This window comes from Delphinapterus leucas, chromosome 15 (assembly GCF_059928025.1).
Source record: "Delphinapterus leucas isolate spDelLeu-1000000601 "Yukka" chromosome 15, BTC_Dleu_Yukka2, whole genome shotgun sequence".
Classification (NCBI taxonomy): domain Eukaryota; kingdom Metazoa; phylum Chordata; class Mammalia; order Artiodactyla; family Monodontidae; genus Delphinapterus; species Delphinapterus leucas.
The window spans coordinates 58,748,275-58,764,971 of NC_143143.1; the positions used below are offsets into that span (position 1 = coordinate 58,748,275).

Here is a 16,697-nt window from a genome sequence, read left to right on the forward strand (position 1 = left end):
AAAATAAAAATTGTGTGCTTCATAGGACACTATCAAGGATGTGAAAAAAAAATCCACAGAGTGCAAGAAAAATTTTGCAAGTTGTATACCTGATAAGGGACTTGTATTTAGGCTATATAAAGAACTATTACAACTTAATAAAAAGACAACCCAATTAAAACATGGGCAAAAGATCTGAACAGACATTTCTCCATAAAAACATAAAAATGTCTAGTAGGTATAGGAAAAGATGCTCAACATCATTAGCTGTCAGGGAAATGCAAATCAAAGCCACAGTGAGATGCCACGTCACAGCTACTAGGGTGGCTATGAACAAAAAGACAGATAGTAAGTGTTGGTAAGGAGGTGGAGAAACTGGAACTCTCATACATTGCTGGTGGGACTGTGAATGGTCCAACTGCTTTGGAAAACAGTTTGGAAGTTCCTCAAAAGATAGAGTTACCCAGCAATTCCACTCCTAAGTTATATACCCAAGAGACTTGAAAACATGTGCCCACAGGAGAACTTGTACACGAATGTTCACAGCACCATTAGCTAAAAAAAAAAAAAAAAAAGTAAAAAAGTGGAAGCAACACAAATGTCCATCACCTGAGAAATGGATAAGAAATATGTGAGATAACCATGCAATAGAATATTATTCAACCATAAAAATGAAATCCTTGTACATCCTACAACACAGATGAGCCTTGCAAACATTATGCTAAATGAAATGTCAGTAACAAAGGACCACATACTGTATGATTCCATTTATGTGAAACGTTCAGAATTGGCAAATCCATAGAAGGGGGGCGGGAAGAGAGAGAGAGAGAGAAAGGTAGATTAGTGGTTGCCTATGGCTGGGATGGTTGGGAAGAAATGGGGGAATGACTACTAAAAGGTATAGGGTTTCTTTTGGGCGTGCTGAAAATGTTCTAAAATGACAGTAGTGGTGATCGCACAACTTTGTGAATACACCCATTGAATTATAAAAGAAAAAAATTGGTAATAGCGACCAACGCAAGAACTGAAAAAGTTGTATTTAATAAATCTCATGGCTGCATCATTGCATCTGTCACAAGCCCAAATTCATATCTAACGGTAAGGTGGGAGTTGAGTCGTGAAAGGGTTGCGAACTTAATTTTACGAAAAGCAAATTGAACTCAAAGGTGAATATCTAGTCTGCCTGCAAAGGAGAGCTGTACTTGTAAGGAACAGTCTCCCTTAACAAAGTCGGAGCTGAGCCAACCCAATCCAATGTTTTGGGAAGCTAGCTTTCCGGGACTGGCAGTATTTCAGAAGCGTGAGCGTCTAGCGATTGACGGGCTTCCAGCTTTGTTAGTGTGGTTACTGGAGTAAGGAAGCTGATTACCTGTTAACTATCAGAAGCCTGGTCCCTGGAGTGAGGCACTTGCTGATTGGTTGTTGTCTAGAAGCATGGAGCTGTCAATGATTGGCTGACTTTCAGAAGCTCTGGACTGTCGTTGATTTACGAACTTTCAGAAGCCTAGCTACCGGAGTGAAGCTGTTGTTGACTGGCTGATTTTCAGAAGCCACTGGAGTGAGGCTGTCGCTGATTGGCTGGTTTGTAGAGCCTGTGTACTGATGTGAAGTTATCTCTAAATAATGGTGGTTACTTGATCAGGACTTAGAACTTGAGCAAAAAAAGTCCTTTCCTTTCTTGAATATGAAAAATAAGTACTTGTAATTTCTAGTTCCTTCTTTTGGTCTTCCCTCAGCTAAACTCGCTGGAGACACCGTAGACACTGTACAGATCTTTTATTTGTAAAGGTAGGATTTTCAGTTAGTGATTTAAGCACCAATTACTGTGGCGGAAAAATAGCTCTAATAGTTTTTAATTGATTATAAAAAGATAAATACAGGACATTTAAGGCATCCTGACAAAGTCAGTATACGACGCAGGACAAAATCATTAAATACGTCCTGTATATACAGGATGCCTGGAAACTGTCAATTACACCGAAGACTGACGCTCGCTGGGATTAGGTTTCTTGCATACGGCCCTGCAGTCAGAAACGGGTCGAGTCAGAATCTGAACTGTAAAGGGCAGGGATCCTCTGGGCCCCTGTGAGCCCCTAACGTCTGCGCAAGGTTGGGCGCGCACCGCTAACCTTAGGTCGGCTAGAAATCGGCTGAACGTCTGAAGGGAGGGTGCACAATTGACTAGCAGCGGGTGAGGAAACAGCAGCAAGGAACCGGCCTGGGAGACCGGGTCACGAAAGCCGAGCACCAGGGCGGTTCAGATCTCCGCGCCAGGGACCTGCTGCGGCAGCAGAAGGCTTTGCTGGAGGCCGAAGTGGACTGGGCGGGGCGGAACGAGGCCCCGCCCCCAGGCGCGCCAGTGTGCGTGGCTGGGGGCGCCGCAGAGTCCCACTCCACGATGCGAAGCCTGAGGACAGGCCAGAGCGGCGGCGCGGTAGCTTTCACTCTGGGCACCCACGCTCCCAACGTCCAACCTGGCCGCCTCGAAGCTTAAGAAAGACTCGACCCGCAGCCGTGCGCTTGCCTCCACCCCCAACCCGTCCCGACGCCCCCATCCGCGCTCTTTGCGCGCGCCCAGCTCCGCCCCCTCCCCCGGCTCCGCCCCCGCCCCCGACGTGCCCCCGCCCCCCACGTGCCCCCGCGCACTGCGCCCCCCGCCCACCCGGCACGCCCAGCCGCCCCACCCGGCCGTAGCGGGCCAGGAGACGCCCGCAGGCCTGAGTGACCCTCGCAGCGGCGGCGTCCTCCTCCGCCTCTCGCAGCCATGGACGTGTACCCCCCACACCGGCTGGGACTGCCCCGCGCACGGTCCCCCGGCGGCCCTGGCCGCGGGTCGCCCTCCGTCAGGTACGCGGGGCTGAGGCAGCAGAGGGGCTGGCGGGCGGGCAGGCAGTTGCGGGCTGTTGGGGTCTGGAGACGCCTCCCGCCGAAGGGCGTGGCCCGATATGGCTTCCTTGCGGACGTTTTTTTCCTGAACGGTTCCCTGACGAACGTTTCCCGAGGAGCGGCTCTCGGTGCAGAGGCTCCCACAATGGCTCCTGTATCGACAACCCCACAACGGCTCCTCTGTGAAGACCCCCTATTATGACATCCCCAACCCCATAGAACATTTCCCCCCGGAAAGATTCGCCTATCGAGAACCTCCACAGTGCCTTCTGTATGATTAATTCACTTGTCTTCCCCATAGGATATTTTCCCCAGAAACGGCCATCTATGGAGACGTCCCCTCACAATAGCTCCCCTTATAGAACCCCCAAATGGGTTTCCCTCGAAATGGCTTACCTCTCATGCTCCCCTACAGTAGGTCTCCTTTAGAGCCTTTCCCTCTCACTGCGCCTTCCCTAGAGAGTACCTCCCTCCCGCCCCATAGAAACACCCACACGGACAGCATCTTCCCTGTTGCGCGTTTCCCCACCTCCCCCTGCCCCAGCCCGAGGCTCCCTCACTCCACGATGGGGAGCTCAGGTTGAGGACAGGTGGAGGTCATTAGGGGCCTGGATAAGGAAAAAGGGGCCAGAATCCCCGAAAGCTGCGGATCCCAGGCCACAGAGCCTAGAGATAGAGCCCCCGGGTGCCTCAGTATAGGGAGGGTCCCCGCCCGCTTTCGATATATGAAGATTTGTTTCTGCTGTCTGCTTCCTGTGCCTTTGGAGCTGACCTTGATAGTCTCGGTATTATTCGTGATGGAGCTGGTTTGGGGCCGCCAGTGGAGTGTGGAGGTTGGAATGATGGAGGGGTTGTGGCAGAGACCATTGAGAGGAAGGGAGGAAGAGAGAGAAATGGGCTTTGGTTCTGCTAAACTGTCATTAAACCAGAAGAGGGTTTTTATTTGTTTTGTTTGCTTTTTCTTTATTCTAGCTACTTAACAAAGCAAATACGGTGTTGTTTCCTTGAACGAAGGTTGTCAGCTTAACATGTGAGAATGGTCTTTCCTGTATCCTTGTTATGGTATTTAAGGCATTGTATTGGAATTTTTGCTCTCAAATCTGTTTTTTTCTTTGTTTTGTTTTGTTTTTATTTTGTTTTAACTCCACCAGATTCATGGAGAACAAGAACTGAATCTTAAAATCCAGTCCCTCTCTTACTTACCGACATTCCTTCTTTCACCTCAGTTACTAACACATGTTGGTTGAGTAAGTAAAGGATGGGGAGGTGGGCCTAGATACCCTTAGTTGCATTTGGGAGTCCTAATTTGCTTCTGATTTGGCAGGTGACATTAGGTGACATATTTGGACTCCTGTTCTGCTCTTCAGTGGAATTTCAGTGGGCTTTACAGTTGCAAGTGTTTAGCAGCTTATGGTAACCATCTCCAGTCTGTCCTAACGTTTCTGGCAGCCAGTTTCACTGTTAGAAAGTATTTAAACTTTGAATAAAATAGAAACTGCACAGGATACTTTAGAACTTGAAGCAGCCACACTTTAAATCCAGGGTCTATGTAGACTTGGTGTTCATCCCATATCATCTTGAGCTTTGAAGTCTGGAGTCTTTGAGACTTTTAGGGAAAAAAGAGCTTCTGAATAAAATCCATCTCTAAAATAACTGCTTCCTTCCTTGCTTCTGGTAGCATGTCAGTATACATTTTTTTTTGTACGTAGTGTTTTTATGTTAAAAAGATCAATGTTGGCTAACTTTACTAATCATACTCAAACTCCGAATTTTCCATCACGTGGTTTGAGTGAAACTTGTTAGTCTTCAGACATGGGGTAGTGCAAGGAACCCCAAGGCCTGGAGGTTGTATACCTTTGGTAAAAGAAATTTTGTGAAAGTTTCCCACCTTTCCCTGCCGTTTTTAACTGAACGTGTTTTTCTTACTCATTCAGTTAAGCCTTTCCCAGATTTTGACATTGAACGTTTCTAGAAGGTTTGTGCTCAGCACTTTCCTGTCACCCATATTTGGCTTCTTTGCTGCACTCTGACACCTGAGTGATGAAAGAGGCGGGCCTAACTGGTGAAGCTACATTCCTAGAGACCCATAGATAGTACTTTGCAAGTGAGTGGTTCTCTTCTAGCAATGGAGTTCATTTTCACAGATGAGCAGTAGAGATCAGGAGTTAAAATATTGTTGCTTAGACCTAAAAGCTTCTTTTTAATGATATGATAGTCATCAGTGCTGTCCATCAAATATCTTTGGTTTCTGTCTCCTGGGCATGTGGTACCATTGTACTTGCTTGCACCCTTGAAGATGGATATGGCGTTGTTAGTTGCTTTTGGTCAGTGAAATGTGCACAGGAATGATGTGTATCCCTTCATGGTAAAAACTTCTGGTGTGTGATTTGCCACTCTTTCCCTCTGTTTTGGTGATTGTTGGTGCTCCGGATGGTGGCTAGTCTCAGTCTGGGAACCAGAGCAAGCTTCCAGGTGACCTATGTTTGACATGTAGAGTGAGCAAGAAGTAAGCCTTTGTTTCAAGCCACTGAGATTTTGGAGTTATTACCAAATAACTATCTTTACTTGTACTAAGGAACCAGTGGAAATAGTTGAAATATGCTTTCCTACTTCAGATCTTTTCCTGCAGAGGAATCTGATCCTGCTCAGGACTTGTTTAACAGTTTAAATTTCACTCCCGCTTTATGCAAATAATCCAACATACACTGTGCTAGGTGCTGTGGATTCAGAGCAATAAGGCAGGCCTCTGCCCTCCAAGAGCTCCTTTGTAAGTGGAGAGAGGTAAAAATCATAATACAGAGTGGTGAGAAGTAAATATTGGGGAGGAAATAGGGCTGAAGGAACAATAATGTAAGAAAGCATAGTCAATTTGGGGCTCAGCAGTTGGAAGAATGGAGTTGCCATTTACTGATATTGGGAGCATTGGAATAAGAGCAGATTTGTGGAGAAAATAGAGTTCAATTTTGGCCTTGTTCATTTGAGTTTCCTAATAGATAACAGATAGCCAAGTGGAGATATTGGATTAGCAGTTGGATATATTAGTCTGTAGTTCAGGAGAGAGATTGAAACTGGAAATACCACCCATATTACTGGTGACTCCAAAATTTTTTTTTAAAGCTATGAGACTAGATAGAGACCCAAGGAGTAAATGTAGATAGAGAGGAGGACCAACATCCAAGCCCTGGGATATCCTATGTAAAAAAGGCAGTGTAGCAGTGTCTTCCAAATTCTGAGGGGAAATGGTTTCCTACCTCTGAGATAGGGGAAGAATCAAGGATAGTCAAATGATAAATGCAAGAATAGACTATTAGATTTGGTAATGTGGAGGTCATTGGCGACCTTGACAAGAACAGTTTTGGTGCAGTGGGTTCAAGAGGATATAGAAGAGGAATTGAAGAGTGTGAGTATAGATAGTAACAGTGATGTTGTTTCAAGGATTTCTATAAGGGAGAGCAGAGTAATAGGGCTGTGACTGGAAGGGCACGAAGTGTTAGAGTTCTTTTTGTTTTTAGGTGGGCAGATAGCATGTTTGTAAGTTAATGGGAATGGTGGAGTATAAAGAGACAAATTGATGATTAAAGAGAGAGAAGGAACAGTTGCAGGGGTGGAGTCCTTGAGTAGATGAGAGGGAATGGCATCTAGGATATAAATGGATATGTTGACCTTAAGCTCAATAGCTACATGGGCAGTTCATCTGTGGTGATTATATTGACCCAAATACTGGTGAATTGGTAGCTTGGTAGTGGGACAGAGTGAATGTTCACTTCTGATTACTTCCATATTCTCAGTTAAATAAGAAGGAAGGTCTTTAGCTAAAAATGAAGAGTGGGGGAGGTGTTGGAAGTTTGAAGAGAAAGAAGGTGTAAAATTCATCCAGGAGAGTGGGAAAAAATGAGTTGAATAAGGAAATATTTTAGGGCACCAGGTGCCCATTTGGCATTTGTAGTCATAAATTTAAGGTGGTTGAGACCCAGTTAGCATGGTTGAATGCTTCCCCTTCAGCTGTGTTGAGCTGCTTGGATGTGGGCACTGTGGGAGGGAGTGGCTGAGGTAGGATAGAGGACGTAATTGGAAAATAGGAGTAAAGGAACTGAGAGGTAAGGATAGTGGAAGGGTTATCTCAGTGCATATTGAGATCATCGTGAATTAAGATGGGAGTAGTAATAGCAAAGAGACAATGATCCAGAAGCTAAATCTTGAGGGAATGTGGAGGACTGAGTGACCTACAGGTTTGTAGGTGTCTGTAACAAGGAGGGGTAGTGGGTGGTTATTGTTTGTTGGCATGAAGAAATCATCCAAAATAAAATAGTTTCTCACAAATAAAGGTGTGTTTCTAGATTAAAAGGACGCTCCAAGAATCCAGCACAATTAATTTAAAAATATCCATGCCAAGGCACATCATCATGAAATTTTTTTTTTCAGAAATTTATTTTTTATTTGTTTATTTTTGGCTGCATTGGGTCTTCATTGCTACACGTGGGCTTTCTCTGGTTGCAGCCAGCGGGGGCTACTCTTTGTTGCGGTGCACCGGCTTCTCATTGTGGTGGCTTCTCTTGTTGTGGAGCACGGGCTCTAGGTGCATGTGCTTCAGTAGTTGTGGCGTGTGGGCTCAGTAGTTGTGGCTCACAGGCTCTAGAGCACAGGCTCAGTAGTTGTGGCGCACGGGCTTAGTTGCTCTGTGGCATGTGGGATCTTCCCGGACCAGGGCTCGAACCCGTGTCCCCTGCATTGGCAGGAGGATTCTTAACCACTGTGCCACCAGGGAAGTCCCCATATAATGAAATTTTTGAGCACTATGAAGACAGAAGAATATCTATAAATCACATAGAGTCATGAATCATTAGATTGTAGCAAGAATGGACACTAGAAGATAATGGAGCAAGGAGTACCTTCTAAAAGAAAATGAGTTCCCACCCAGAATTCTGTATCCAGCCAAACTCTCAGGCAGGTGTGAGGGAACAATAAAGACATTTCACACATGCGAGGTCTCATAGTTTGACTTTCCATGCGCCCTTTAAGAACTCACTGGGTGGCGTGTGCTCTAGCAAAAAATTCTGACCGAGGAGTTCCTGTGCTGGTCTTCTTCTATACCATGTATAGGTGGGATTTTTTCCTTGTTAAGGGACTCATAAGAAAGGACCTTCTTTGTTGCTTCTGGAAATTACCAAAGGGCTGGAACCTTTTTTTTTAAATTAATTAATTGATTTATTTATTTATGGCTGCGTTGGGTCTTTGTTGCTGCGTGTGGGCTTTCTGTAGTTGGGGTGAGCAGGGGCTGCTCTTCGTTGCGGTGTGCCGGCTTCTCATTGTGGTGGCTTCTCTTTTGCGAAGCACAGGCTCTAGGCACGCGGGCTTCAGTAGTTGTGGCACGTGGGCTCAGTAGTTGTGGCTCACGGGCTTAGTTGCTTCGTGGCATGTGGGATCTTCCCAGACCACGGCTCGAACCCATGTCCCCTGCACTGGCAGGCGGATTGCTAACCACTGTGCCACCAGAGAAGCCCCGGGCTGGGACCATTTTTTATTGCCATTTCCCATATTGCTTGCCCTAGTGCTTAGGTCAGTGTCTGGCACATAGTCAGTACTCACTAAATGTGAACTGCTGTTGTTAGCCATTATGAAACACTGCTTGCACTAATTATTTATTGAATGAATAAAGAATAATTACAGGTGAAACTCTGGGCTAAGGGTGTTCAGAGAATGAAGAATCACAGTTGTAAGCTAGATGGTGGGAAGGTGGGTCACCATAGTGATTTTCTATAGAGAGCGCTTACATAAAGCCTCACAGAGACAGGTTATCTCTTCAGGTGATGTTTATTGGTCAGGTACCAATACCCGTGGTTCTCCTTTGGGTTTACAGATCTACAGAAGTGGTAATTGTCCCTGCTTTAAGAAAACTCAAAATACAGAGCAAGACTATGACCTTGTGTGTCTGAAAATGTGAAGTTTCACCTTCAGTATACTTGCTTGGATTCTGGCCAGGGAGGCTTGGTTTGGTGCTTATAGAAGTAAAAAGGGTTTGCTTAGTTACGTTTTTATGACCTTATTTCTGGCCCGGGGTGGAGGTCTAAGTATGGGTTTCCCCCAGCTATCAGAAAGTAGAGCCTTCCTAGGAAACCTTTTGTAAGGTGAAACAGCCTAAAGTGAAGGAGCAATTACCTAGGAACACATCTTGCTAACAGAGGCACAAAATAAATCAGGATAAAGCACAGATGCTCACAGACACAGTTCAAAACTATGGAGGCTTGTTGCTGTAATGCTGAGTGTAGTTACCAGGGAAGGAGCTTGACAGTGCCACTCTCATTGCTCCACTGCAAAACAGATGCTGGCTATCTTTGCTTTTCACCTTTTTTCATAAAAGCAAAAACCCTCTTCAGATTTCTTTCAGTTAGTGAAAACAGGTAGGTCTTATGTAAAAGCGAACTTTGAAAAGCAGGGGATGCCCCTGTCTGCATTTTCACATATGTCTGGGATGACTGTGTTCTGAGGACTCTTATTTAGTGAGTATAGTTGCATTAATAGTGCACAATATTGTAACAGTGTTTCCTAGCTCTTGGGCTCTTCTGTGATATTCTAATTTTTGGAGAGGGGGAGTAGATGAGATGCAGATGCCCTCAAGAGTTCCACAGCTTAAATATTGTTTTGCCCTGAAATAAAAAAGAAAAAGCAGAGTTTGCTACTTGGGTATTTAAAACTGTTTTCTGTGATTTTGAACCTAGTTCAATGGAAAGTTAGCTAATTTGGCATGCTTTTTGCTTTCAACTTGTTTGAAATAATATTAGGTTTATAGATGAGTTGCAAATATGGTACATAGGGTTCCTATAAGGCCTTCGCTCTGCTTCGTCTAACGTTAACATGGTGCATTTATCAAAACTAAGAAATTAATATTTGTACCGTACATTAGTTTACTGTAAACTTTGTTTACTTAGTAAATTTGTTTTTATTTGGAGTTTATTACTCCAGACTTTATTTGCCCAGTCTTTCCACTAATGTCTTTTTTCTATTCCAAGATCCAATCCAGGATTCCACAGTGCATTTATATTTGGCATGCTTTTAATAGTCAAAGAAGTGAGGGAAAGTACTTGTGGATGCCTTTTGAATGAAGACCTGTGAAACTGACTTTACAAAGAGCAGATTGTGTGTGGAAATGCTCAGAGACATCTGGAGAAAAGGAAGAAAATGGAAAATAATATATTGTTACAGTGGAACATAGCGACAGACTTTGAAATAACATTTTCCATTTGTGGTGGGGAGCATTCTCTGAAGTTCTCAGATTTAGTTTGTAGAGAGTCTTATATACTCCAATTTGTGAAATATGCATAGACATGAATTGCAATTGGGTACAAGTTTTAACTATTTTAGATAAGGTGACCTGTCAGGAACCATGTTTGGCAGCTGGTAGAAGATGCTTAACAATGACTTAACTGAGGTTTACTCTCTCTTGGAAAAGATGTCTATCTAGAGGAGGGCAGGCTAGTCCTGGTATGAAGTCATCAGGGAACCAGGCCACTTCCGTGTTTGTATTTAGCAAATGGATTCCATTTTCTTCATAGCTTCATGGTCACAAAATGGCTGCAGGAACTCTAGCCATCAGGTCTGTCAGGCAAGAAGGGGAAAGAAAAGCAGCATTTTTCCTAGTTGAGTCAGTTATTTCCCTTCAGCAAACTTTCCCAGAAGCCTCCACCTGATCGCTTTTGCATGTCTCATTGGTCAGCTCTAGAAGCAAAGGAGCTGTGCCTATTGCTGCTCCAAATAAAATTGGGATACTATTGGGTTGGCCAAAAGGTTCGTTCGGTTTTTTCCGTAAGTGGCTCTAGTAGTGCTTCGTTGTCTTTAACTTCATTCGAAACAATTTTGTTAGATTGTATTATGACAGCTATCATATCAGCATGCATTTAAAAAAAAAACTTATCAGGACTTCCCTGGTGGCACAGTAGTTAAGAATCCACCTGCCAGTGCAGGGGACACGGGTTTGAGCCCTGGTCCCAGAAGATCCCACATGCCGTGGAGCAGCTAAGCCCGTGTGCCACAACTACTGAAGCCCGCGCGCCTAGAGCCCGTGCTCCACAACAAGAGAAGCCACTGCAATGAGAAGCCCGTGCACCTCAACGAAGAGTAGCCCCTGCTCGCTGCAACTAGAGAAAGCCCGTGCACAGCAATGAAGACCCAATGCACCCATAGATAGATAGATATATAGATAGATAGATAGATAAATAAATTTTATTTAAGTAAATAAAAAATGTATCAAAATTTGTGAATTTTTGTGTAGCCACTTTAATATTGAAGATGGAAGAAAAACAACATTTTCAGCATATTATGCTTTATTATTTCAAGAAAGGTGGAAATGCAACTGAAACGCAAAAAAAGATTGTGCAGTGTATGGAGAAGGTGCTGTGACTGATCAATGTGTCAAAAGTGGTTTGTGAAGTTTCCTGCTGGAGATTTCTCGCTGGACAATGCTCCACAGTCGGGTAGACCAGTTGAAGTTGATAGCAATCAAGTCAAGACTTTAATTGAGAACAGTCGACATCATACCACGCAGGAGATAGCTGACATACTCAAAATATCCAAATCAAGCGTTGAAAATCATTTGCACCAGCTTGGTTATGTTCGTCACTTTGATTGGGTTCCACACAAGTTAAGTGAAAAAAATCTTCTTGACTGTATTTCTGCATGCGATTCTCTACTTAAACGTAACGAAAACATTCTGTTTTTAAAACAAATTGTGACGGGCGATGAAAAGTGGATACTGTACAATAATGTGGAATGGAAGGGATCGTGGGGCAAGCGAAATGAACCACCATCAGCCATACCAAAGGCCGGTCTTCATCCAGAGAAGTGATGTTGTGTATAAGGTGGGGTTGGAAGGGAGTCCTCTATTATGAGCTCCTTTTAGAAAACGGAACGATTAATTCCAACAAGTACTGCTCCCAGTTAGACCAGCTGAAAGCAGCACTCGACAAAAAGCGTCCGGAATTAGTCAACAGAAAATGCATAATCTTCCATCAGGATAACGCAAGACCTCATGTTTCTTTGATGACCAGGCAAAAACTGTTACAGCTTGGGTGGGAATTTTTGATTCATCCACCGTATTCACCAGACATTGCACCTTCAGGTTTCCATTTATTTTGGTCTTTACAAAATTCTCTTAATGGAAAAAATTTCAGTTCCCTGGAAGACTGTAAAAGACACCGGGAACCTTTGCTCAAAAAGTTTTGGGAAGATGGAATTATGAAGTTGCCTGAAAAATGACAGAAGGTAGTGGAACAAAACGGTGACTATGTTGTTCAATAAAGTTCTTGGCGAAAATGAAAAATGTGTCTTTTATTTTTACTTAAAAACCAAAGGCACTTTTTGGCCAACCCATTATTAGTTAAAAAAAAAAGGGGGGGAGAATGGATATGGATTAGGCACCTGTTTGTCCCTACCACAGAGAGGTAGCTGTGTGGAATGAAAGTTATATTGCTTAGGATTACTAATGGCTGTGATGAGCTACATGAAAATGCTGGGAGAAAATTCAAGTCATGGAATAGTTAAATGATGCCAACACATTTTCAGTCGTGTGTGTGTGTGTGTGTGTGTGTGTGTGTGGTGTGTATCCCTTCAGTTTGAGTCACTTTATGGTCACTGGTTAACCATGCTGGTCATGATAGCAGTAATGTTGCCTTTGCTTTTTACATTGCAAGTTGTTGCTCCAGAAAGGACATCAGTGGGAAAGGACATTTATTGACTTGAGACACATCCTGCCTTCTTGGCTTTCTTCCAAGTCTGTTTTATGGAGGGAATAAATAGTTGCCACTTTAATGCAGGGCCAACTTTCTTAAGCCCTTAAACCCTTTTCTTAGCAGTCCTGCCATAGCTTCTTGTAATCAGTACCTGAAGTCTGAATTAATGCTGATATGATAATATGTTGTATTACTCCTGCTGTTGATTTTCCCCCCAATATTTTATTATGAAAACTGTTTGGAAGTACAGAAAAGTTGAAAGAATTGTTCAGTGGACATTCATGTATATTCATACCTAGATTCTCTGCTTAATGTATTTGCTCTGTTTGCCTTATCATATAGTCATCCTGCTATCCATCCAGCAATCCATCCTATGTTTTAATGCTTTTCAAAGTAAGTTACAGACATTGGTATGCTTCAACCCTAAACATTTCCTGGGTTTGATTTCATAATAGGAAGAATGCTCTCTATTTCAAGTGACAGAAACCCAACTCAAAAGATTAAAGTAAAAAAGGGAGTGAATGTATTGGCTTACTTGGCTGGAAGGAATAGTGGGGATATAGACTTGTAGGAAGACCTGTAAGAACTAGGGCCTCAGGAACTGGAACCAAGACTCTGCTATCAAAATAGGTGCCTCTATCCATAATAACCTGAAATCCACATTCTTCCTGCACTGTGACCCTAGAGGCCATTTCTCTTCTACCTCTAAAATAGGAAATCCCTGGAAAGGACTCCAGCTGACCTGGCTTGCTTCTGGGTGAGTCATGATTGGATGCTGTGGCAGAGAAGGGGCACAGTGTATGTTACCAAGGGAAATGAAAATGGAAAGCATGCTAAGTGAAGTATATACCTCAGAAAGCTTTCCATTTGTTCTCTCATGCTGGCATAATGCTGGTGTTTGACTAGGAGAGTACAAAGGAGAACTACAAATGCAAAAGTCCTAAATAAAATAATATTACAGCCAGCCCTTCATATCCACAGGTTCTTCAAACATGGATTCAACTACCCCAATCAAAAATATATTTTTTGGGCTTCCCTGGTGGCGCAGTGGTTAAGAATCCGCCTGCCAATGCAGGGGACACGGGTTCGAGCCCTGGTCCAGGAAGATCCCACATGCCGCGGAGCGACTAAGCCCGTGCGCCACAGCTACTGAGCCTGCGCTCTAGAGACCATGAGCCACAACTACTAAGCCCACGTGCCACAACTACTGAAGCCCGCACACGTAGAGCCCATGCTCCACAACGGGAGAGGCCACCGCAATGAGAAGCCCTCGCACCACAACGAAGGGTAGCCCCCATTCGCCGCAACTAGAGAAAGCCCAGGCACAGCAACAGAGACCCAATGCAGCCATAAATAAATAAATAAATAAATGGGGAAAAAATATATATATTTTTAATTTGAGAAAGTTCCAAAAAGCCAAACTTGAATTTGCTGCACACAAGCAACTATTTATATAGCATTTACACTGTATTTACAACTGTTCACTTAGCACTTATATTAGGTATAAGTAATCTAGAGATGATTTTTTTTTTAATTTTTGGCTGCACTGTGTGGCATGTAGGATCTTAGTTCCCTGACCAGGGATCGAACCCATGCCCCATGCATTGGAAGCCAGAGTCTTAACCACTGGACTGCCAGGGAGGTCCCTAGAGATGATTTAAAGTGTACCGGAGGATGTGCATAGGTTATATGCAAATACTATGCCATTTTATATAAGGGACTTGAGCATCTGCATATTTTGGTATCTGAGGGGGTCCTGGAACCAATCCTCCATGTATAACAAGGGACAACTGTATAACAATGAAAATTCTAACCACACATGGTTTAGAAGTTATGGGGAAACAGGTACTCTGGTATATTGTAGGTGAACGTTTTAAGAAGACAATTTGGCAAGATCTATCAAAGTTTTAAATGCAGATAGCTCTTAACCTGGCAATGCTAGTCTCTACCTTGCAGAAACTTTAGTACTTGTGCCAAAGATGGCTATATAAGGTTGTTCAATGAAGCATTGTTTGCTATTTGCAAAAATAATAAAAATCCTGAATGTTCAATTATAGTGTCTGGTTAAATAAAAACAAAAGAACATAGTACAACAGTTTTAAAAATGAGGTTGTGTTCTATTTACTAGCTTGGAAAGATCTTAAGGTACAATGTTAAGTGAAAACACGTTGCAGAGCAGTTACATATGTCGTTATTATGATTTTATGTAAAACAACTCTCTCCCCCAAAAACTCACCCAAACTATGTATTACTGAGAGATTCACATCACATTGTTCACAGCAGTTTTATAAGATAAAGTGATTCAGATTGGTATGAGGATTCACTTTGTAAAACATTCAAAGCACAAAGCATATAGAATATAAGGAGGATTATTCATGTTTTAATTGTTTAATTTGAAAATCAAAAACCATAAATTATGGAGGAAAAACAGGCAGAAATAAAATTTTCAAATTTTCTCCTTCATTTCCAGGGAACCAGGATAATGAAACACAAACAAACAAGAAAATATATTTGGCTGTGTATACAGTAATTGTTACAAAAGCAGTGAGCAGTGAATTAACTATTATATATAAAATGGAAGATGGGGAGAACAGAGATGATTGTTTAGAATTCAGAAATATGGTATCTGAGGCTAACTTTATTGTCAGGAAATCAGTGAGATATATCAGGAGAAGTTCAGAGTCGGTGCCTGGTCATTCAGGTCCTGGGGCTGTTAATCTTTACTCAGCCTTGTGATCTTGGGCAAACTGCTTCTCTTTGGGTCTTGTTTTTGTCTTGTCATCTATAATGTCTAGATTTTGAGCCTGAATCCAAGGAAAGTGAGAAATACAGTATAGCATACAAGCAGCATGTTTGATATCAACAGTATTACTGGGTATATGTTGAGTCTACAGGTATTCTAAAGGAGGAACTTTGTAAAGTCGTGGGTGACCACAGGCCATCTACCCAGGATGTGCCACCTGTGCTCAGGTAGACCTGGAAGCTACAGGGCAGTGCTATTGCTGGGCTTGGTGTGTGTTTGAAAGTTTCTATTGAAAAAAAGGAAAAAAAGAGTGGGTGGTTACACAACAAACTCATAGTGGTGACCTCCGGGGGTGGGGAACAGTGAAGACTTTAGTTTTATATGTGATATTCCATTTTTTTAAATAAAAAAGGATGATAAATTAATATTTTACATAATTCAAAAAGGCACTAACATAGGTTAATTCTAGGTGCTGTAAATATGAGTGATTGTGGTTTTCTTTATACTTACCAGGTGTTTTTTTGGTTTTTGTTTTTTTTTCGGTACACGGGCCTCTCACTGTTGTGGCCTCTTCTGTTGCGGAGCACAGGCTCCGGACGCACAGGCTCAGTGGCCATGGCTCAGGGCCTAGCCGCTCCGTGGCATGTGGGATCTTCCCAGACCGGGGCACGAACCCACGTCCCTGCCTCAGCAGGCAGACTCTCAACCACAGCGCCACCAGGGAAGCCCTACCAGATGTTTTTTAATAGGTAAATACTTCAGTAAGTGAAAAGTTTAATGGTTCAGTGACAAATAATAGGCTATATTCTGGTTAAAAACTAAATTTGGGAAGGAAGAAAATATTCAAAGGAAAAAAACTAAATTTAGTTCTACCCATTAGACAAGAGAATACTATGATAATGTTTTACTCTGGGAAGAGGAAGGTCTTTCTACATTTTATATGCTTTCACTTTGTTTTACTTTTCCCTTTATTTATTTCCCAAAACAGTTGCAGGGAAAAAATCCTCTTTTTGCTCCTGTCTTCAGTATTGTCTTGGCTTCCCACCGCAGTAGTTGGGGAGCTGTTTGTTTCCTGGTCACATGACCTGTTAATGCTTTTTGTCACTGGCTGATTCTAAGTTTGAAAGCCCAAGAGCTCTTGGTAAACTTGGTAGTCAGCTAGGGTTGCGCCATGGACCAAAGGACCAACTTAATGAAATATTTGTCATGTAGAGAATGATTGAAAACTGAATCTTATATTAAACATGAGAAAGTGGGGAGGGACAGGCAACCATTTCCCAGGGAAAGAAGTTTTCTTACTTTAATCTTAGTCATCTTGCAGCTTAAATTCTGCTACTTCCAAACCCTGAGTTACTCCACATCTCCTT

The 16,697-nt window shown here is 42.9% G+C and overlaps 1 protein-coding gene across 6 annotated transcripts in view; it reads left to right on the plus strand.

Moving 5' to 3' along the window:
• The first annotated feature begins 2,633 nt into the window (after positions 1-2,633).
• DNAAF9 (dynein axonemal assembly factor 9) overlaps positions 2,634-16,697 on the plus strand; it is a 148,436-nt gene continuing 134,372 nt past the window's right edge. For all 6 annotated transcript variants that reach the window (XR_016387882.1, XR_016387886.1, XR_016387885.1 and 3 more), the window contains exon 1: positions 2,634-2,826. Coding sequence is in view for 1 of the 6 variants with exons in the window: in XM_022592877.2 (XP_022448585.1) it covers positions 2,744-2,826 (83 nt within the window). In the remaining 5 variants the exon portion in view is untranslated. The remainder of the gene's footprint in view (positions 2,827-16,697) is intronic.